Here is a 22,894-nt window from a genome sequence, read left to right as displayed (position 1 = left end):
TTGGAACAAAGTTGGAAGATTTTTTAAACTATCGGATAGATTACAATTTAATATCTCAAACTGTCGAAAAAGTTGTGAAAAAAATAATTTTTATCGCGCCGAAAGCGTCCAAAATTGGAGATCGTCAGGTGCTGGTTGAGCCGACAATGGCGCTACTCTGGCGGCCGCTCGACGTACTATTATTTCGGCGCCCTAAAAAATAATTTTTTCACAACTTTTTAGACGGTTTGGGATATTAAATTGTAATCTATCTGATAGTTTAAAAAATATTCCAACTTTGTTCGAAAAATGGTTTGAATATTTATATCGGAACAAAAGTTAACAGGGGGTTGAAAAATTAGCAGGTAAAACCCTATGGCCAGTCTTAAAAAAAACTCACTGTATAAAAAATTCTGTGGAATTGTGCGGCTCTAGAATTTTATTGTGTCAAACTAGGTCGAACCTTGAAGCTGTCAAATCAGATGTCAACGGTCAAATGTCAAATTATTAAATCTTAGGGTCAGTTGTGAGTTTGACGTTTTAATTGTTTCCTTGTGATTTTTTTCAGTTTTTCTATAGGTATTCTAGTTACTTTTCACCTTACAACAGTCTTCATTAAGAACCTGTCATTAATGGACTTACTCGTACATAACCTCTGTTTTTCTATTTGGTACCACAATATGCTACAGAGCGGCAAAAATCAAATATATTCGAATTCCACAGGACTCTTGATATACTTACATTCTTTTATAGACACTTTGTATACTTAATTATATTAAAGTTAATTTTACATTTTCTGATATCTAATTTGTACAATTATTGTTCATTTTGTCTCTTAAGTAAGTTAAGATATTTTACTGTCATATTTAAATGCTATAAGAGAAATTGGCAACTCGAATTCTAATCCGATTTATTTTTAGTTTAATTATTATGTTAACTGAATAATAAATAAGTGAATTTATGTGCACGAAGTAATGATGAGATGATTTGTATAAAAAGTTGGACTAGACAGACATACATCTGTACTAAAAAAGTAGGAGTGCCAGTGTATGTGATGTATTGATCATTATCAAATCCTCAGTGTGTCGACATTGATATCACAAATGTCATCTACAATCTAGATCTTCTTTGAGATCGTGGAAATGTTGACGATCTGGTCAAACAATTTAGAACTTTGTCCCTCCTAAAACTAGTCATTTTAATTAGCAATCAAATAAAATGAATCTACTACCAGCTAATAATTACAACGTGTTTTTACGATGTCAGCAAACACAAAATTGAGTAGGACATTTTTACTACCTGAAACAGTACTCAATGATAGTCGTCAAAAATCGTTTATCAAGTTACCCCAACGAAAAGATCGAAGGATAGAATACCAAAAGGTCCACAACTAAAATAAATATTTCTCTGGCATCTAAGTAGCAAAAATAATACGTCTTTTTTTAGTCTCGGGTCAGCTTGATACCACCTCGAATTCCATATGGCTTCAGGAATGGATGCGCTCTGCAAGAAGACCCCAACAGATGTGCTAATCGTTAACACCTTGGACTTACAGCATCAGTGAGAAACTGTCCTGCAACACAGCTTATGAACAAAACTAAGAACCATCCAATCACGTGCAGTCCTGCACAGAGTTTGTCGCCCTAAAAAATTGGGTTTCATTATTTTGTTACGTTCAAAATTGATTTTCACCTCAACAAATTGCTTCTCGATGCAAGCACAGACTGCTGCAGTTATGGTCAAATGGCTAAACATGCAAGTGGAAAAATAACTGTCGAGTCTCGTGGCAAATCTGAAATAGAGTTATTTAGTACCAATGAGGAAGGCAAAGCTGAGTGGACGATGCAATTCAAGTGAACGAAAGCGGGCTTACTCTTGAGTAATGAACCATCAACCGAATTTCAAGTATGCGTGAATGAAAACCAGTGAGTCAAAGACAGTGAGCGAAAAACGATAAGCGAAAGTGAAGTGAACGAAAGAGAAACCTTCACTCACTGGTAACTATGGATGCAGATTCACTTTCTAGGGAGGTATCGAACAAAATAATTTTAACTACAAGCTTAACATTCTTTTATTCTTACTCTATTATCTCTCTGTGGTAGTGAATGCATTTTTGAAGATTCTTGCGACAATAGTCGTAGTTTCCGTCCAAGCATTTAACAATGATAGTATTCAAATATTTTATTCTGAGTATAATGTGTTGGGATATCTCGAAAGCGTGAAATGGTATAACCAGAGCTGATTTTAAGATGAGCACCGTAGATGCATACATGTAGAAAAAACCTAATTCGTAAACGGGAAAATAATCCATTTCGAAAGGGAGCCAAACCGGCACAATAAATCCGCAAATTTCTTTCTCCATCTTCATCTCCTCACATTCAGGTTTTTGGTACAATCTAACCAAGTTGTAAAGAAGTGCAGCAACCATGGCGTAAGCGAAGGTGACATTTGACAAAACGTTTAATATTTTCTCTTGTTGTTCAAAATCAGGAGGCATTCCAAAATAATTAAAAGTTGATAAGTCTCGAAGCAATAATGCTACTTTGGGCTGGTTTTTCACATAAATGAAGACCATGTAGGTTGTGCCCGTGATGGATAACATCACGGCGACGTCTTCGCTGAATTTCGAATTTTGATCTGTAAAATTCGTATTTAATATCATGTGGAGTGTTGAGCGAGAACGAGTTACTTTTTAGGCCCACGTAAAAATGTGTCCACGAAATTCCCAAATTTGTAATTGTGATTAGCGAATATATGAAAATTTTTATAAAATACCGTTTACCGTAAACAAGTTCGTCGTTTTCTTTAGGCCACAGCAAACCCAAACTCATATTTCTTCTCGTTGTACGACATACTATGATTTTGTTACTTTCTGGTGTCATCTTCTGCAATTAATTAGTTTGATTTAGTAAGTAGAGTTAAAATATCTGTAAATTACAAATTTTAATTCATTAATTTTTAATGTACCTACTAACTTATTTTTTTTTCTATGGAGGGTTTACTTTAATAGACCAAACAATTTAGAAGATATAAATCCATAAATTCCTTGTCAAATAAATAATAATGTCACTGATTGATATAGCTTTATAAATTACTCAAAATAGAATTAATATAGATTGTATTGAATTTAATAGTTTATCGGTCGGTAATAAAGTAAAAGCATCTAATCAATTGTATATGGAAAATAGGGTTTTAAAAGAATTAGGAGTTACTGCAATTAAAACAATAGAAAAAATGGACGAAGAAATTGAATATAAAGACAACAAAATTAATGTGTTGCAACGAGAATTAAAAGATGTAAATAGTTATGATGAAGAAGAAATAAATGCATTATTAAACAAAAACCCTGCCATTAGATGTGTTTCGATTAAAGTAATTAATCTGGTAATTATGAATAATAACCGGAGATTGTACATAATACCCGACTAGATTGGTTATTGCAATTTATTAAATTTACTGGTTATTATTCATAATCTCCAGTGCTCATTGGTAAATTTAATAAAAAATTGTAAAGTCACATCTTCCAAGAAGTTTTTTATTGTTTTAAACAAAAAGACAAATAAACCAAACATCATAGTCGTAATATTTTTTCTTCGCTAATAGTAAATTTGTTTTTTAATGGAACTGGGATAATTTTCCGTGTTTGGTTCCCAATTCATAAAATTGATCGTCTTGCACGGCTACTATGACAGCGAAACAATTTCTCGGATCACTTCTAGCTCGATCAACGACCGGAATCATTCCTTCCCAAAATCAGTGTGCCACCGTTTGTTAAATTTGCTAAAGGGCACTGGAGATTATGAATACTAGCCGGTAAATGTAATAAATTGCAAGATATTAATTATAATAACCAATCTTGATGAGTATTACGTATAATCCCCGGTTATTATTCATAATGACCGGTTAATTACATTTACCGTAAGAGATATAATAACAAAGAACGAGCGGAATAACGTTTAGCAAATACTCTTTCTTTTACTAATAAATAATAAATGAATATAAAATATATATAAAATATAAGACTAAATAGACGAGATTTAGTTAGAATAACTCAATATTTAAAAGATATAAATTCTAATCATCTAAATAACTGTATTCAATCGATTTTAAATAAAAACAGAATACATTGTTTAAAATATAACGAATATAATGAAACATTAAGGATGAACTGGAGTAACAATCTCAGCAAAAAGTTGTGGAATTCTTATAATGCTATGAAACGTTTATTACGAGAAATCAATATTTGAAAAATAGTTTTTAATTTTTGGAAACGAATTGTAATGAGTTGCAAGTAAATTTTGTGTTTATTTTCTTGATATTTAGATAATTACTTACATGTGATTTTACAATCTTTTGACTAAGACTGTACGTGAAAGTAAACAAAAGCACACTGAATTTCAATTTTCATCGATTTCTGTTAAAGTTCTTAAAGTAACTGCAGTAAAACGTGCGATATGAGTGTAATGTTGCATACCGACGTCAATTATATGCATTTTGTTCACTTTTATTGAAATTAAAACAGATACATAACCTCAAAAACCGTGTTTTTCCACATGTAATTAGCGATTACAAGGAAAATCCTCGACCAACTTTTTTTGTAAATTCATTAGAAAATTCTACGATATCGATGTGTGAAAAATTTAAGAAAAATTGGCCTTTTTGAAATATGTTTTTTATCAATTTTTATGCGACCATTGCTCCATTTCTCATAAGAACACGTGTAAAATATCCCGAAATTTTAAAAGGTAATAACTTTAAAATTCCTCGATCAAATTTTTTTTAATTTGGCACAGTACTTTAGAATGGATGAAAGGACTATTGTACCAATTTTAAGCAAATTTCGCCATTTTTCAATGTTACTCCAGTTCATCCTTAATAGAAATTAAAGACACTTTATTACAAAAATTGAATATTTATTCTAAACGATTAAAAAGATATAAAAATAATAAACAACGGAAATTTGAAAACAAACTATTGTTAATAATGAGAAGTTGTTTTACAAAAATTTAGGAGATAATAAAACTCAAAATAATAATGGTATACCAAATATAAATGAAATTAAAGAATTCTGGTCAAACATATGGTCAAATGAAGTTCAATTTAATAATCAGGCAGAATGCATTCCTAATTTAGAAAATGAAATACCAGATAATAATAATCCACATCATATTCAAATTAGCCTTGAAATTTTAGTTAAAAATATTAATAGTTCACATAATTGGAAATCCCCTGGAGGTGACCAAATTCATTACTTTTGGTTAAAAAAATTTACTTGTATTCATAAATGCTTACTGATGATTTTAACGGGTTTATTAGGGAACCTAACACATTTCCAGAGTTTTTGGCCCATGGTAAAACATATCTGAAACCAAAAGATTCCGATAATAAAAATCCATCAAAATATAGGCCAATCACATGTCTACCTACAATTTATAAAATTATGACATCTTGCATTAAAGTAATAATTTACGACCATTGTCAAAAATTAAATATACTTAATGAAGAACAAAAAGGTTGTGTTAAGGAGTGTTTTGGTTGTAAAGAACAAATCATAATAGATACGGTAATAATGGAACAAGCTAGGAAAAATAATAGAAATATTTATACCGCATTCGTAGACTACAAAAAAGCCTATGATTCAGTACCACATTCATGGTTAATTAAAATTCTTAAAATTTATAAAATTAATTTGGATTTGATTAACTTTTTATCCCATGTTATGACATTTTGGAGAACTACTTTAAATTTATCAATAAACAATACTAAATTAAAATCCGAGCCTATTCAAATTAAACGGGGAATTTATCAAGGAGATTCTTTAAGTCCTTTATGGTTTTGTCTAGCCATTAATCCTTTGACAAATCTATTAAATAGCACGGGATATGGTTTCAATATTAGACTTAATAATACCACACTATCCAAATTAAATCACCTTCTTTGTATGGATGACATAAAACTGCCCAAATCTGCTATTGAAAGATTTAATTTACCACGCGAAAATGGTGGTTGGGGTTTTTCAAATCTAGAAATTCTACAACTCAATCAAATTGCTTCACTAAAAAATTATTTTCTCAATAGAGCTCGTGCTAACACTTTTTTTAATGTTTTGGTTTCAGCGGATAAAGGTTACACACCTTTAGATTTAAGTGATAATTTAATTCATGTATAAAAAATCCCATAAGCCGCGATGCATTTGTCACTTTGACATCGGATAAAGTTAGCCCTAACTTTATAGCAAATATAAAACAGAAGTCTTTAGATGGGAGATATTTTAAAGAACTGGGACAACCAGAAATTAATATTCAGGCTTCTCATGCACGGCTTAAGAAATCAAATATTCTCCCTGAGACTGAGGGTTTTATATTTGCAATACAAGATCGTGTTATCAATACAAGAAATGATAAAAAACCCATATGCGGTTTAAAATCGATCATCGATAAATGTAGGATTTGCGGAACTGAAGGGGAAACCTTTGAACACATAATTTCTTCTTGCGCCGTTTTGGCTCAAAGCGAATATAAGAAACGTCATGATAGATTCGCTAAAATTATACACATGAATTTAGCAGTTAAATTCAACTTATTAAAGGATACACAACCACATTATATTTATAAACCCGAAAGTTGTTTGGAAAATGACAATTACAAATTATATTTTGATCGTGGTTTTAACTGACATTCATATTCAGCATAACAGACCAGACATTATTATTTTAAATAAACAACAAAAGCAAGCATATCTTTTGGATATGGCTGTTCCAAATTCACACAATATAACACAGACATAGAACACAAAAATTAATAAATATTTAGAACTCTCCGTTGCTATGAGAAATCTTTGGTGTTTAGAAAAAATTTCGATTTTACCATTTATAATTTCAGCAACGGGAATAGTACCGCAATCTCTTTTTAAAAATTTAAAAATTTTGGACCACCCGCCGGGTGGTGGAGGGTTACGAAATATAATAATAAAAAATTAAAAATCATTCTTTCAATCACTAAGTAACATCCTTGGACGTATTAGGATTTTGTTTTATACAATATATTTTTTATCTAACCATTTAACATAAATCTTATTTTCTCTTTTTGTCAATACTTTCTCAACAAGATAATGATGAGGATATTTACTTTTCATCTATTTTTCTTCATAAAATATACTTTTCATTTGTTCACCTTTTATATCTTTAAATTGATAAGTAGTAGTAGTAGTAGTAGTAGTAGTAGTAATAGTAGTAAATCTCATTATTCCTTCTTAGAACATAGGGTAGTTTGGTTCACATACTTTGTCAAACATTAATTTTGTATTATCCTTATTTATTTCTATTGATTTCATTGCTATAGTACTGTGTATTCTATTATTGCATTCTTTTATTAGTTCTGGAGAAATATCAACCCATTTATAATTTCCTTGTTCAGTAAATCACGTCCACATTTTTTCTTTTAAAGTTCTATTAAATCTCTCAACAACACTTGCTTTTACTTCGGTATATGTCGAATAATGGTTAATATTGTTTGCTTTAAAAGAATCTAGTACTTGTTTAGTATAAATTCCTTTCTGTTGTTCTGATTCAATATTTTACAAAAACATTTGTATAATAATTTTTTAATATCACCAGCATAGCATTTTTGATGTTTGAAGATATAACTTATTATTTAAAGGAATAGCTAAAGCACATTTTGAAAATACGTCGAAAGCTGTTAAATTCAGAAATTCCTTTAAGATTACCAGAATCCTTTTCTACTAAATCAATTTGTAACAGATGACCAATTATTACTTTTTAATAATAATTTTTATTACTACTTTAAAAAGAGACTTGAAACAAATAATAAAGATAAATTAAATATTTTGTCACTGAAATATATACATTAGCAAAATTAAGTAATTTATTACGCATTTGTGGCAACATGAAATTAAAAATAAAAATAAAAATAGGACATACCTTACAACTTATCAAATTAATCTAAAAGTTTTGCACTAACACTGTAACAATTTGAAGCATTAAATTAATTTTCAAAAAATGAAATGAACACTGTTCAACTCACTACTTGCCAGAGACGTCAACTCTGATCTGAGGTCTCTTCAGAAATGTCGTTATTGGCTTGACTCAAGACCCGAGGTAAATTATTTATTCATTTTAGTAGTGAATCAGCATACACACATTTTATTCAAAGACGTAACGACACGTGTGATTGGGCAAATTGAAACTAAGTTTAGTCTTTTCGTATTTTATGTGCTTATTATTGAATTTGTAATGATTTTTATGATTATTTCCTTTCACAAAATAATTATTTAAATACTCTTCTCAACACAATTTTATTTCATCGACTGACAGATTCAAAATTAACCAACAAGTAAAAGGGTGACCGCTGTCGCCTTTTAATGCATCCCAAAATTGAAAATTGTAACATTTTTGTTTGTAAGACTTACCAAAGTTTCTGTGTTATCTAGTCGTTCTCCCAAACTGATTCTGTTCTTTTAAAATTGCTAAATTAATTAAATAATTATCTGTTTGAAATAAACTACCACTCTCAATGAATATTAACAAACATTCTTTTTCTGGCTGTGGTTGTGTTTTTTTTTTTCATAAAACTATTTTATCTGTTAGCAAACATTTTTTTCTAAAAAGTTAATAACTACAATTTAGCAGTAATAATTTTCAAATGATATATTTAAAGAGCATTTCTGTGGCTGCGAAAAATCTTTTCAAATTTACTGGACCTAGCCTCACCACTCATAGCAGACTCTGAATGTTTTCTTCTGATAAAATTAACTAAAAGAATTCAAATTAATTTTCAAAAAATCATCTTTTTCTCTATAAGTACATATCAAAACAAAAATAAAATGTATTTATAAAATATTTTTTCAACTACAGAGTAAATCATTTATCAGATAATATACAGGGTGCCCCAAAATTCGCGAAACAGTTTAGTAGTAGGTTGTTAAAATATCAGGTAAAAATGTTTACAAAAATCTATATTCTTTTTTTTAATTTATATTTTAATCCTACATATTTGTCACATTAAATGTGGCAACACTAAAAAACATTCGATTTGTCCCAATAATCTGCAAATATTTATTTTTTTTGCATCCATGGAAATAAGAAAGAACAATTAAGGCCATGTTGACATGTGTTAGTTTTGGGCCACCAGTATATTTATTTCTACGGTGGTTAAATAATGATAATTTTCATATACATATTTTTTATCATTGTTGAATATCAGGTTCGAAGAAAATTTTTACGATGTTAGCAAACACAAGATGGAGTAGGACATTTTCACTACCTGAAACAGTACTCAATGATAGTCGTCAAAAATTGCCCATCGAGTTACCCCAACGAAAAGATTGAAGGACAGAATGCCAAAAGGTCCAGCACTGAAATAAATATTTCTCTGACATCTGAGTAGCAAAAATAATACATCTTTCTTTAGTTTCAGGTCAGCTTGACGCCATCTCGAATTCCAAATGGCTTCAGGAATGGATGCGCTCTGCAAGAAGTCCAACAAATATGGTAATCGTCATTATCTTGAACTTACCGCATCAGTTAGAAACTGTCCTGCAACACAGCTTATGAACAACACTAAGAACCATCCTATCACGTGCAGTCCTGCACAGAGCTTGTCGCCCTAAAAAATTGGTATGAATTATTTTATTACATTCAAAATCGATTTTTACCTCAACAAATTGCTTTTCGATGCAAGCACAGACTGCTGCAGTTATGGTCAAATGACAAAACATGCAACTGGAAAAATAACTGTCAAGTCTCGTGGCAAATCTGAAATAGTTATTTGGATTACTAGGCCAGAAAATGATATTTTGCGAGTGTGAGTGGTATTGCGTAGCCAAGGCGCCTAGCCGCGGCGGAGCAACACGCGCACTCGCAAAACATTTTTTTAACCACAAGCTTAGTATTCGTTTATTCTTACTCGATGATCTCTCTGTGGTAGTGAATGCATTTTTGAAGATTCTTACGACACTCTTCGTAGTCTCCGTCCAAGCATTTAATAATGATAGTATTCAAATGTTTTATTCGGAGTATAATGTGTTGGGATATCTCGAAAGCGTGAAATGGTATAACCAGAGCTGATTTTAAGATGAGCACCGTAGATGCATACATGTAGAAAAAACCTAATTCGTAAAGGGGAAAGTAATCCATTTCGAAAGGGAGCCAGACCGGCACAATAAATCCGCAAATTTCTTTCTCCATCTTCGTCTCTTCACATTCGGGTTTTTGATACAATCTGACCAAATTGTACAGAAGCGAAGCAAATATGGCGTAAGCGAATGAGACATTTGACAATACATTTAATACTTTCTCTTGTTGTTCAAATTCAGGAGGTAATCCAAAAGTATAAAAATTCGACAAGTCTCGAAGCAATAATGCTACTTTGGGCTGATTTTTCACATAAATGAAGACCATGTAGGTTGTACCAGTAATTGACAACATTACGGCGACATCCTCGCTGGCTTTCGAATTTTTGTGGTCTGTAAATTTTGTATTTAGTATGGTATGCGCTGTTGATTGGAAACGCGTTACTCTTTAGGCCCACGTAAAAATGTGTCCACGAAATTCCCAAATTTGTGATTGTGATTAATGAGTATATGAATATTTTTATAAAATACCATCTCCCGTAATCGAGTTCTTCACTTTCTCCGGGCCATAACAAACCAAAACTCATATTTCTTCTCGTGGTACGACATACTATGATTTCGTTGTTGTCTTGTGTCATCTCTTGCTTAATTTACACAGTAGAGTTAAAATATCTGTAAATTAATTTGTTTTTGATATTTTGTGGTTCTGATCCCATCGCTTTAACTAACAAATCAGAGCAAGGGTTGCAAATGCATGGGCGTAGACAATTTGTGGTCGCAAACGCCTCTTTATAATAAATTATACTTCATGAATTTTAGACGTTGGAATTATAATATTTTACATTCGTAAGAATGGGTAATTACCCATACTCATTGGCAATAAAGCTGGCAGCTTTATTGCCAAACGCGAGATCACTGGTAAGCAGGAAATGTCAAAGAAACGTCAACGATGTACTGTTGTTAATCCAAAAAACAACTTTTCGATTTCGGCAAAGTTTACAGACGTTTACTGTAATTGTAAGCAACAATTATCCCAGAATAAATGGTAAATGGGTGTTACCATTGAAGAGGACGCATTAATTTATTTAATTAATTAATTCATTTTCAATAGATTTTTCGAGAGGTAGTAACCTGAGACAAACTTTTCGACAAAACAAAATATGAGGTAACGCTCTTGATTTGTTTTCTTTTTGATCACTCGGTACAGCTTCATGTTAATTACTGTTTTCACGGATTTAATTGATTGTTCAAGTCTTCCTACGGGATGGCCAAATGGTTTTCGGAAGATGCCTTTTGAGCCTGAAATGATTTGGAGAAAACCAAATCGTCACTAAAAATGTCTTATTTTTGTCTCACAAACATAACAGGAATCACATCCAGATTAAATTCAAACATACCAGAATGTATTTTCTGGAATGAGACGAGTCTTTCACGGTCAAGATGGTCATGTGTATAAATGTGTATTTATCATTGTTCAAAATTTGTTGTTACCTAGGCACTTTTAAAGCTTTAGAGATTGAAAGGTCCTATTTTGCACTTTTTAAGGCTTTTTAGTGTCAAAAACAAAGATTATGATTCAGGTATTATAAAAAATAAATATATGTTTTGTAGAAATTATCTACCAAATAAATCCTGCATCAATGAAATGTCTAAATTATCAAAAGTAATTAATTTAGCTCTGATTTGTAATAACAGCAAATTGTTTTTTATTGTGTCGTACATTATGTTAAATAAAAATGCAACATACCTCCCAATCCAATATTTTCCACCACTAATAATCTATAACATTAAAATTATATTCAAAAAGTGAAATGAATAGTGCTTGACCCACTACTTGATAAAGACGTCAAGCCGAATCTGTGGTCCCTTCGGAAATGTCGCCATTGCCCTGACTCAAGACCTGAGGTAAATTATTTATTCATATTATCCGTGGACTAACATACACATAACATTTGACTCACTTATTATTGGAAATAAAATTTGTATGGTTATTTGCGTCTTCGAAGTTATTCTTTCTTTTACAAAGATCTGCTCTTTGGTATTATTTGAAAATAATATGGAGGTTTTTGATACTAATTGTAAGATTTCCATTGTTATTAGGATAAATTAATTGCACTAACTATGAAATAAAATAAAACATGTGAAATTTGTGGCGAGAAGTGTTATTCCATCAGGATAAGTTTGTGCTTCAGGAGAGTGGTACCCCCTTGTCTTTAGATTCGGTGTCAAGGACCAGTGCCGTCTCCGGGTTATTTGTCGTCCGGCGGCGAAACTTTATTTGCCGCCCCTTTGCATAAAATATTAACTGGAGTATATAAGAAAGAGTTCTATGTATAGACATAGCTACTTATTTTAGTTGCAGGTAGTGTTATTAAAACAACTCTTAAATGTCAAACATTTTCAATTCTTTATAGTTCATATTTGGTAAATGACCTTTCACCCTCAGCGATGATACTGAACACTTTTAAATAAATTCCTTACATTATCAACAACTTGGAATGCACACAAAAACCAAACAAAATAATCGAGAGAAGACAATCGATAGATCCGGTGTTGTATTTTTTAATTTGAGGTTTAATTCAGTTTTATCAAAAGAAAATCAAAACCTCTTTTAATGGAAAGAATAAAAATTGTTAATTTAGTAAACCTGTCTGGACCATTCCAGTATCTGTGATAATATCAATGAACGTTGAACTAACTTTGACCACTGTATCTGTCGCCATGACGAAGCTATGACATCATCAAACGTATTCAAAATTGGAGCATATACATTCTTTACGTCACTAGAGCCGTAATTTGTTAAGAATTACCAGGATATGTCAGAAATCATAGGACAAATTTGGGAGATTTATAATAATGTAATAAAGTATTTAATTCAGACCAAATTGCGCGGAAAAGTACAAAAAAAAATATTTTGTTCCACTTTGTGCTGTTTAGTTCCTTGAGACAGGCCTTCGAAGAATAATGATAAAGTAAACGACCAAAAGCATTTCATTTAATAATAAAATTTAACAAAAATCGTCTTTCAATTAAGTATGGTTCAAGGAAAAATGTAAATAAAGAGAAAGACAAATTAAGTTGTGGTAGGTTAAAATTTAATTTTTCTTTGGTACAAAACTTTCCTTCGCACACATTTTTTTTGTGATCTTCTGATCACAAGGACAATAAAATTATACAGTCTCACAATTCCACTCTTGAGATAAGCTCTTTTATAGACATTTTGTATATTTACAAAAATATTCCAAAATAATTGCGGTATCATAAGGTGATTGGATCGGAAAAAATAGTTTGCCACCTTTCGACGATAAGGTCCCGCACTACACTACACCAGACATAACCTCCAACCGCTGGCAAGTGTCAAATATCATTTCTGTCATTCATTGCCTGTTGTCATTATTCAAAAATTCACAACAAAGTGAAATAATGCCTCGGGTTTACGAAAACTTGTCAAAACATTTTATTATTCTAAGAAGTTGTAATTATGTAGTTTAAAACCATTACAAACTGATTTAGTTAATATTGTTTGGTTGATAAATCCAACCTCTCTTATACCTGTCATTTTAACAGTTCTTGATGGTTGGTATCACTTTTTTAGTACGCGTCAAAATTCAAAACACACAAAACCGACTACGATACCACAATGGAAAAAGTTAGTTTTTGAAGCATTCTCAAAATTACAGTTCAGGAAACAGTGACTCATCTATTGGTTAAAGAAATTATTTTTAATACATTGCTTAATAATAATTAATTAAATATTTATGTAATATGAAAATGTCCTTCCTAAAAAGAACTAACAAGAGAAGTTATTAACACTGTATTATTTGGAGCATATACAGGCTGTATCTGAAATACGTGTGTTAATTTTAACCAGTGGAAGAACTCGCCAATTTATTAAATTTTCTCTACAACATTTTGCAAAATTCGAAATGTTTTCCAAGATTTTTTGCTCCCCAAATTTTTCCAAACGTGTCGTTTATTTTTGTGATTAACTAACGGGCCTTCAGCGTAGAAAATGACACAAGAAACGTCTGATATTTTAACGAAATAAAATTAGGTTAGAAAATATTTTTAATTTAATTTTTCTCCTTATTCTCCCTTTACGGAATATGACAATATGAAATTGAGAAAAGCTTACTATGTAACCTGTGAAACTCCGGAGGATAATTGATTACCTACAAAAATTACTTTACACTGTTAACAGAATTAGAATGTCACCTACGCCTACTCTAAATATATATTTATTTGAAGGCCCGATAGTTTCTATTTTTTTGTAACCATGAAAATTTTTATTTTCATTATTTAATTTTTTCTATAACCATGTAACTTTTTTGAGAAGGCTCCGTTTATTTTCGCCCTTACCCATAGGCGGGTATACATATTGACAGATAATTTATTTCAAATTTTTAATCAATGTGCATCGCTTTTTTGTAAAAAAAATTACATAGAAAAACGTTTCATTTAATAAGTTATGCTACGTGTTAAATTTAACACACGCATTTTAGATACGCCCTGTATTGTAGTGTAATTAACGTGAGCGTATATCTAATATAACAATAATTATGTAGTGTGGGTGTGCCAACCCTTCTAAATTTTATTTCTTTTGGGGGAAAAATTTTACGATGTTAGCATACACAAAATCGAGTAAGACGTTTTCAACACCTGTAACAGTTTTCAAATTATAACCGTTACAAAAAACTCATAAAATTACCTTGACAAAAAGATCTAAGGATAGAATACCGAAGGGTCCAACAGTGATGAAAAAATTTTTCTGAGACCTGGCCAATAGAAACAAAACGTCCTTTTTCAGTCTTGCGTCAGCTTGGTACCATTTTGAGTTCCATATTGCCTCAGAAATGGACTCACTCTGCAACAATCCTATCACAAATGGTACTGACCTTGAGAGAAACTTACTGCATCCGTCAATAGTTGTCCTGCCACACAACCTAATAACAGGGCAAATACCCATCCCATAAGATGGAATCCTGCGCACAATCTATCTCCCTGCAAAACTAGTTTTTATTAATTCCTAACTTGGAAGTAATGGTACCTCAATGAATTGCTTTTCCAGAGCTGCAGAAACCAATCCAGTCATGGTGAAATGACCAAACATACAACTGGTAAAATGACTGTCAAATCTTGTGGCCAACCTGCAAGAAATGTAGTTATTTACAAGGCCAAGAGACTTTGACACTTACTCTATGATGTCTGTATGATACAAAATACATTTTAACAAATTTTTGCGACACACTTCGTAATCTGGATCGTCGAAACACACCACAATCATGGAATTTAGATGCCTTATTCTTTGTATAATATGTTGAGATATCTCGAAAACTTGAAATGTGATCATTAGAGCCGATCTTGAGACAAATATGCTGGCAGTAAATGCATAAAGAAGAACCAATTGGTAAACAGGAAAATAATCAATCTTGAAAGGGGCCCAAATGCGGAACAGGATACCGCAATTTTCTTCCAAATGTTTCTCAATGTTCAACCTTTCACATTCAGGCTTTTGGTACAGTCTGACCAAATTGTACAGAGTGACGGCAAAGACACAGTAGACGACTGTAATATTTGACAAAAGATTTAGGAATTTGTCTTGCTTCTTGAAATTTGGAGGCATTCCGAACCGCTTGAAATTTGACAGATCTCTCAGAAGTAGAGCTATTTTGCCTTGATTCTTTACATAAATAGATGCCATGTAGCTGCTACCCGTGTAGGAGACCATCAAAGCAATGTCATCTTGGACGTTCCAATTGTGGTACTCTGCAAGATTTCGCTGATTAATTCTTTTGGAAGTTATTGATTAAAACAATTTACTTCTTCTATTCACCACTAGATGCAACAACATAATTGCAATAGTGATAACAGTAGCAACTGCGAAAAGGGTAGTTTTAATTACGTAGGATTTGCCGGGATTTAGATCTTGGTTTTGGTTTGGCCATAGCAAACCGTAGCTCATGGTTCTTCTGGTTGCGCGACATATTATGATCCCGTTATCTTGTCTAACGTTCGACATAATAAATGCCTTCACTTAGCAGTGTTGAGATATCTAAAAATACATCATAAACACAGGGTGTTAGTAAATGGTTGGGAATAAATTTCGGGGTGAATTCCTTATGAAAAATGTGGTTTAAAACCTAAATAAAATTTTTCGTTAAAATGAGTAGTTTTCTCAAAAAAATAAAAAAGTAAAAATAAATGTATTCTGGCATATCCGTATTTTTTTTGAAATACTGCGAAATAATAATGGTTTAAAAAAAAAATTTAAACGTGGAACGTTGAATTTAAAAAAAAATCAAAACTAATGCGATTTTAGGCAGACAAATGAACTAATTAGAGAAATTCTCCAACAGTGGACTACATTTTTTTTTGAGAAAACAACCCATTTTAACGAAAAACTTTATTTAGGTTTTAAGCCACATTTTTCGTAAGGAATTCACCCTGAAATTTATTCCCAACCATTTACTAACACCCTGTATAACTCAAACTTCAAATGGGGTCTTACCAAAATATTTTTTGAAGATCTCCCAGAATATTTAACAATTAAAACACACACCAGAAATGTTTAAGCAGTGGAAAGTACTGAAATACCAGTTGGACAAAAAAACAAGAAGTTGCAAAATAATTTTTAATACCTACCTTGTAGTTACGAACGACCATAAGAGCAAAGTTTCGCAATCTTCGTCACATCACAGAATTTCATTACAATTTTGTTAAACGTCAAGTCACATCTACGGTCTCTTCGGAAATGTCGCCATTCGTCACATTCAAGACAGAGGTAAATTATTTATTCACTTCATCAGGGAACTAGCGTACATATTTTATCAGAAGCAGCGACATACATATATGTTTACGCATTAGAATGATTTCAGTTTCTTCGTGTTCTACTTTAACATCTATATCATTATCAAGGACTGTAATTTTCATACTTACATGTTACGTCGAAGTTATTTATCCTTAAGATGTCCTGACGAGAACAAGTTTTACAATCAAAACACTGAGATTTGCTGTGTGTCCACAACGAATGAATCATCTTAAAATAATTAATTTGATAATTGTCATTTATAATTAAAAAATCCAACAAATCTTAAGGATAACGTTTTATAAAATGTTTTCCTTGTGTTGCTTAGGCAACTAAAACATTCAGCATTATGCCAGGTCGACACCTGTAAAATTGTATTTTACCAGGGAAGGTCAGTATTTATTACATAAAAATGTAATTCAAGCAAAAAGTCAAACATTTTATTTGAAACTAATTATTTCGATAGCTTTAATTTGTTGCTTATTTATAGACTTAAATTTTAAAACATTTTACAAAAACATACAGCTTGACAAAAAAGCTTGGCACATGAAATGTGCAGAAGAGGAAACAATAGAGTGTCTGCAAGCTGTAAGAGTGGGAGGGATTTTAGTACACTACTCATCCATCAGCCATGTACCAAGCTGTTTTTGACGAGCTGTACGCAAGAACAAAAAACAAAGTGAAGGTGGGAGATGAAAGGTTAAAGAAAGAACAAGCTAGGGGGGAGTATGGTTGTTATGAATAATGCGGCGTTTCGCACTATATTAATTTACTCGACTGATTAAATAAAACGTGTTGGATGAGATTATAAAATGTATTGGTCAGCTCTCTACGGTAGTTACAACAACAATTCTTAAAACTAGCTATGTACAAGGTATTTATGTACAGGGTGCAGGTACCCAGGAAAAACCCTATTATGCGCACTCGGCCAGAGTGGCTGGTTGGTCCCAGGTGCTTGACAGATGGGAAAAACCCGGCGCCTTTGCTGTCTCCGACAATGGTAGGTAGAGAGAAAGTTTGGAGCCTGGCATTTGTGGATGAATTAGTAATTGTGGCAAAGAGCGAAAGAGAAATGAAAGAAATTGTGAAGAGCCTGGGAAAGTATGTGAGGAAGAAAAAGCTGGAAGTGAGTGTTGAGAAGACGAAAATAATGGTGTTCAACGAGAGAAAGAGTGGAAGTGAAAGGAAGGAAAATAGAACCAGTAAACATGTTCAAATACATTCAATGACGAAAGCAAATAAGGTAGTGGGATGTGTTTGGGGAAAAGGAGAGAGAAAGTGGGGAGGTGATTTCAGGAGAAGAATGATGATGTTTGAGAGTATGATAGGGAGTATATTGATGTGCGGGACAGAAATCTGGGGATGGAAGGAATGACAAGAGGTAGAGAAAGTGCTGAAAAAATATTTGAGAGGAGTGCTAGGAGTAGACAAAGAAACGCCAGGTTACATAGAAGAGTGCAAGGAAAATAGGAGGCTGGGAGTGAAAGCGGGAAAGAGAGACGACATGGATGGAAGGAAAGAGTGCAGGATACTAACGAAATGCTGGAGAGAAAAGAAAAAAAACACCGAGGAGCAGGAGAGAGAAAAATACTATCAGAGAAACGGAAATGCCAGTGAAGAAGTGGAAAGATTAAGAGCAAAAGGAAAATGGATGAATGCAGAGCAGAGTGAAAGGGACAAAGGCACAGACAAGCAAGAAAGAAGGGAAAGAATCAAAGAATCCAGATACAATAGGAAGAATGAGAGGTGTATGACAGAGGAATTCCTGAATACCTGGGGAGAAAGAGTGCAAGAGAAAGAAAAATGATGGCGAGATTTAGATGTGGGAACGAGGAGAGAGAAAACAGGTATTGGATGGAACGAGAGGAAAGAAGGTGCACATTGTGCTGTGAGGAGAGAGAGAGAGAGAGATAATCGAGCACATGTGGGATGGATGTAGCGAAATAAGAGAGAGGTTCAGAAATTAAAGGAGAGAAATCTAGAATGAAGACGGAAGGGAGATAAGATGGATGAAAGTGATATGGAAGAGGAGGGAAAGAATAGAAAACGAATGGAAAGGGGGATAGAAAAAACATTTTTTTGGAATTATTAAAAAAAATCAAAAAATATGCATACTGCATTATTTTTTTAATATTCCATTGTGTATTAAATGTGAGGGTGCTGGTGTAATAACAATGTGTCATAGTGTACATAATACTAAATATTTATTCTGGACGTGTAGCAGTAAAAATCCTATCCATTTCCTCTTGCAGGCGTTCAATTTTTACGATGTCAACAGACACAAAATCGAATAGGACATTTTCATTACCTGCAACAATTTAGGCATAACAACCGTCAAAACCCAACAATTAAATTACCGAAACGAAAAGCTCGAACGATAAAACACCGAAAGGTCCAACAGTGATGTAGAGCTTTTTCTGCGAGCACGCCAACAAAAACAATATATCTTTCTTCAGTCTAAGATCAGCTTGGTACCATTTTGACATCCATATTGCCTGAGAAATGGATTCACTCTGAAACATTGCTGTCAGACACAGTATCGAGTCCTGAGCTTTACTTACTGCATCCGTCAGACGTTGTCCTGCCACGCAAGCCAATAACAAAGCGATAATCCATCCTACGACGTGCACTCCTGCGCATAGTTTATCTCCCTGCAAAATTAATATTTTCGTTATTTAATCACATTAAAAATCAGTTCCTACGTCAATGAATTGTTTTTCTAAACATCCACAAACTGCTGCTGTCATCGTCAAATGGCAGAACATGCAACTGGAAAATTGACTGTCGAAGTTTGCAGCTAACCTAAAATAAATGCGATTAGGTGTAAGATAATAGTTATTTACGAAATGAGTGCGAGAAGACATTTTTGGCGCATGAGCGCATTATTTGAGGCACGAGCGACAAAGGAGCGAGTGCTTCATTTGCGCGAATGTGCCGAATACGTCTTCTCGCATCGAATAGGATGGCGCTTATCCATGCGATTGCCAAAGTGTCAATCGCATTAATAGCGATTTATTTTCACTCTTTCGAAATTTTCATCATCCAAATTGGAGAAATTGCGTTTTGTAAACCAGAGTTTATTATTAGCAAGGCAAATTATTTTCAGAATGCTCAAAAAGCATTCGCATTAGTGCACGAATGTCGATTTCGCGCACTAGTGCTTCAAAATGGCCGCACAGTAGTGGGCGAAATCGATATTCGCGCACTACTGTGCGGCCGCGAAATATCATTTTGAAGGTAGCGAGTTTAAAAACATGGTTTCCCACTTACTCTATGATTTCTGCGTGATATAGAATGCATCTTCTCAAATTATCGCGACAAGATTCGTAGTCCCCATCGAAACATTTTACGATCATGGAATTCAAATGGTTGATTCTCATGACAATGTACTGAGCTATTTCGTAGACGTGATAGGTAATAACTAGAGCCGACTTTGTGACGAGCACCGTACAAGTATACATGCACATAGAAGCCAACTGAAAAACAGGGAAATAATCGATGTTGAAAGGGAACCACACTGGGGCAATAATTCCGCATTTCTCGTTTAAATTTTCTTCAATGTTTCGTCTTTGGCATTCGGGCCTCTTATATAATTTTACCATGTTATAGAAAAATGAACCGACGGCGATAAACATGAATGAACACACTGATAAATGGTTTAAGATTCGCTCCCTTTCTTCATAGTTTGGAGGTCTCCCGAAGCGGTTGAAATTCGATAAATCTTCAAGCAATAGTACTATTTTTGGTCCGTTTTTCACATAAATAAACGACATATAGCTTCCACCAATAAATGAGCACAGCACGGCTACATCCTCAGTGAGATTCAGATTTTGATGATCTGAAAGATTTTGTTTCAGTTTATGTACGTTCTTTTTTAAGGATAAATTACTTTTTAGATTTAAGATAAAATGCTTGCATACTATTATAAAATACAAAAGTGCCACAATTGAGTAGATTACAACTTTAAGGTAGAAACATTTTCCGGGATTTATTTCTTCATCTTCACTGGGCCATACTAAACCGTACTTCATGATTTTTCTGGTTAAACGGCATATTGTAATTTTACTCTTACCACCTGTCATATTCGACACCTTAAATTTCGTATAATCTGTAATCTAAAAAATTAATAATAAAATGCAATTATTTAAGACCAATTCCTCGGTTTTTGTTACATTTCACAGTTTTTCAAAGAAATCAAGAGAAAATGAAAAACAATGATTCATTTTGATCCAATTTATCCATCTACATCTTGCTTCTGAGGAATTTTCCAGCTAAGCTCTCTTTTGATCTTTTATGGCGTAGTTAAAAATTTAATAAACTATAAAAGAAACGTTTTTATAATTTATCCTCAACAAAATTTTGCCCGTAATAATTATTTGTATCGGGCGTTCAAATGAAATCCTGGGCTGAGTAGGCGTCGGAAAAATTAAACCGCCTAGAACAGTGTAAAGTTTGAATTTCCCGCCGTTTGACACGAATGACATTTGTTTATGTTTAATAATTGAACATGTTTGTTTTCAGCAAAGAGTGCCCTTAGATTTTTTTTTTTTTTTTGTAATTGCCATTCCCGTTTTTAGCCATACGGCTTTTTACGGTACCTTTCGGTCGGCCGTTTTTTTTCCATTCCAATTTCCTTTGCCTTCTCAGGTGATGCGACGGGGCTCCGGGGCACTTTCCCCGGCCACCCACGCCCATTCCACCTCACATTCACAAACATACACAACAACATTTATACACCCATGGGCGCCTTTTCCCGACGGGACTCGAACCCGTGCTGACCTCGCGGTGGTGGCCGAAAGAGTGTTGATTCTTCCTTCCACCACCCTACCGTCAGCCCCGAGGAGACATACACGCTCTTAGATATTTGCTTCGAGAATAGGAATCGTTACGTTATTCTATTTTTGATGTAAAACATTGCAAAGAAAGAAAAAAAAGAAAAAATTTTTGGCTCTAAATTTTAGGTTAGCTGTCAACATGCTTCAATTAATCTACGCTTTAAAAAAGGACAACAATTGACGGTTTCCAACGCCTTCCCGGCCCAGGATTTCGTTTGAACGCGCGATGCAACTAAAAATAGTTATGAAAGTCATACTTTTTTTCAGGAATTTGCAGATTGATTAGCGTAGCCTGAGTTAATCAAGCACATAAGTGAAAAAAATAGACTTTCATGACGTGTTGTATACACTATTTTTTTTGCATATCGAAAAAAGTTGAGGAATTTGGTCCAAAAGAATTTATGAATAATTACAAAGAAAAGGTATGCTTTGACAATCATCTCCAAAGAAATGGAATAAAATGATCCTAAAAGTAGTACTTTCACTACGATTTTGCGTCTAAAAAAGTGTCACTTTCATTAAGATATGCAAAAAAATTAAAAAATTTCTTCCATATCATGTTAAATAAATATTATTTTCTACTTGCTCCTGCGAACCACTGCTTCAGAGATTTTACATTTATTTACTAAAGAAGAAAGATACGTGTTTTATATTTGTAGCCAAAGACAACACACTAATGCAAATTACATTAAATATAAATTTAGGAAAACCAAAGCTATTCTCGAAGCTCCACATTGGAAACTACGAGCTTAGACCCGCTTGGTGAGAAATTAAAACAATGTAGAACTAATAAATTATGACTGTCCCTTAAAATCTTGATTCTTTTCTGAAAGTGGGTAATGTCAACTGTGAAAAATTATTGTTTGCTGAGTAAACAAAATTGAAATTTTAGATTTTACTTTTGAAGCAATTACTTTCTCATGTTGATATGATTAAAATAAATTCAAATTAGTTTAACAGTGCAGTGATTTTTACTGTGGGTAGATTTAAAAATTGTTATAGACAAGATAATTATAACTAGTTGAAATCGTACCTTGTTCTTAACTATTTTAAGAGTAGAGCTTTTACAGTCTCCACAACACTATAAAATCAGAAAACTTCAAACCAAAATTAAATTTCAGATAACTGTTGATGGGTCACAACTTCTTAAACCGTCGAGTCACATCTGCGGTCTCTTCGGAAATGT

The 22,894-nt window shown here is 32.9% G+C and overlaps 6 protein-coding genes and 1 long non-coding RNA gene across 8 annotated transcripts; 1 reads left to right on the top strand and 6 right to left on the bottom strand.

The window, feature by feature from the left end:
- Positions 1 to 434: 434 nt before the first annotated feature.
- Positions 435 to 8,482, bottom strand: LOC138126378 (odorant receptor 4-like). 2 transcript variants are annotated; one of them, XM_069042155.1, is made up of 8 exons: positions 8,407 to 8,482; positions 2,669 to 2,864; positions 2,061 to 2,616; positions 1,672 to 1,771; positions 1,533 to 1,622; positions 1,327 to 1,482; positions 1,211 to 1,278; positions 435 to 1,168 (listed from the first exon to the last, which is right to left on the bottom strand). In XM_069042155.1, exons 2-7 carry the CDS (start codon positions 2,859 to 2,861, stop codon positions 1,234 to 1,236), a joined length of 1,140 nt encoding a protein of 379 aa, XP_068898256.1. In that variant the 5' UTR covers positions 2,862 to 2,864; positions 8,407 to 8,482; the 3' UTR covers positions 435 to 1,168; positions 1,211 to 1,233. The 2 variants fall into 2 exon arrangements, with proteins under 2 accessions (XP_068898256.1, XP_068898255.1); XM_069042154.1 differs by having other exon boundaries at positions 435 to 1,162.
- A 680-nt stretch (positions 8,483 to 9,162) lies between these two features.
- Positions 9,163 to 10,396, bottom strand: LOC138125655 (odorant receptor 85c-like). The gene is made up of 5 exons (XM_069041088.1): positions 9,903 to 10,396; positions 9,652 to 9,718; positions 9,513 to 9,602; positions 9,309 to 9,464; positions 9,163 to 9,260 (listed from the first exon to the last, which is right to left on the bottom strand). The coding sequence occupies exons 1-5, from the start codon at positions 10,394 to 10,396 to the stop codon at positions 9,216 to 9,218; spliced, it is 852 nt and encodes a 283-aa protein (XP_068897189.1). The 3' UTR covers positions 9,163 to 9,215.
- Positions 10,397 to 13,359: 2,963 nt separating this feature from the next.
- LOC138126379 (odorant receptor 85b-like) lies at positions 13,360 to 15,347 on the bottom strand. The gene is made up of 5 exons (XM_069042156.1): positions 15,264 to 15,347; positions 15,116 to 15,215; positions 14,980 to 15,069; positions 14,777 to 14,932; positions 13,360 to 14,727 (listed from the first exon to the last, which is right to left on the bottom strand). Exons 2-5 carry the CDS (start codon positions 15,176 to 15,178, stop codon positions 14,683 to 14,685), a joined length of 354 nt encoding a protein of 117 aa, XP_068898257.1. The 5' UTR covers positions 15,179 to 15,215; positions 15,264 to 15,347; the 3' UTR covers positions 13,360 to 14,682.
- LOC138125654 (uncharacterized) lies at positions 15,260 to 15,919 on the bottom strand. Its single transcript, XM_069041087.1, has 2 exons — positions 15,889 to 15,919; positions 15,260 to 15,834 (listed from the first exon to the last, which is right to left on the bottom strand). Exons 1-2 carry the CDS (start codon positions 15,917 to 15,919, stop codon positions 15,260 to 15,262), a joined length of 606 nt encoding a protein of 201 aa, XP_068897188.1.
- A 1,951-nt stretch (positions 15,920 to 17,870) lies between these two features.
- On the top strand, positions 17,871 to 18,680 carry LOC138125653 (nucleolar protein 58-like). The gene is made up of 2 exons (XM_069041086.1): positions 17,871 to 18,075; positions 18,286 to 18,680. The coding sequence occupies exons 1-2, from the start codon at positions 17,871 to 17,873 to the stop codon at positions 18,678 to 18,680; spliced, it is 600 nt and encodes a 199-aa protein (XP_068897187.1).
- Positions 18,681 to 18,992: 312 nt separating this feature from the next.
- On the bottom strand, positions 18,993 to 20,873 carry LOC138126947 (odorant receptor 49a-like). The gene is made up of 6 exons (XM_069042777.1): positions 20,763 to 20,873; positions 20,144 to 20,711; positions 19,576 to 19,675; positions 19,435 to 19,524; positions 19,231 to 19,386; positions 18,993 to 19,181 (listed from the first exon to the last, which is right to left on the bottom strand). Exons 2-6 carry the CDS (start codon positions 20,644 to 20,646, stop codon positions 19,137 to 19,139), a joined length of 894 nt encoding a protein of 297 aa, XP_068898878.1. The 5' UTR covers positions 20,647 to 20,711; positions 20,763 to 20,873; the 3' UTR covers positions 18,993 to 19,136.
- A 24-nt stretch (positions 20,874 to 20,897) lies between these two features.
- LOC138126948 (uncharacterized) lies at positions 20,898 to 22,872 on the bottom strand. Its single transcript, XR_011158014.1, has 3 exons — positions 22,742 to 22,872; positions 21,046 to 21,191; positions 20,898 to 20,988 (listed from the first exon to the last, which is right to left on the bottom strand). It is a non-coding gene; the product is annotated as an uncharacterized lncRNA (long non-coding RNA).
- Between the last annotated feature and the right edge of the window lie 22 nt (positions 22,873 to 22,894).

This window comes from Tenebrio molitor, chromosome 3, assembly GCF_963966145.1.
Source record: "Tenebrio molitor chromosome 3, icTenMoli1.1, whole genome shotgun sequence".
NCBI lineage: Eukaryota > Metazoa > Arthropoda > Insecta > Coleoptera > Tenebrionidae > Tenebrio > Tenebrio molitor.
The sequence above is the reverse complement of the archived record's forward strand: the minus strand, read 5'-3'. Positions and strand labels throughout refer to the sequence as shown.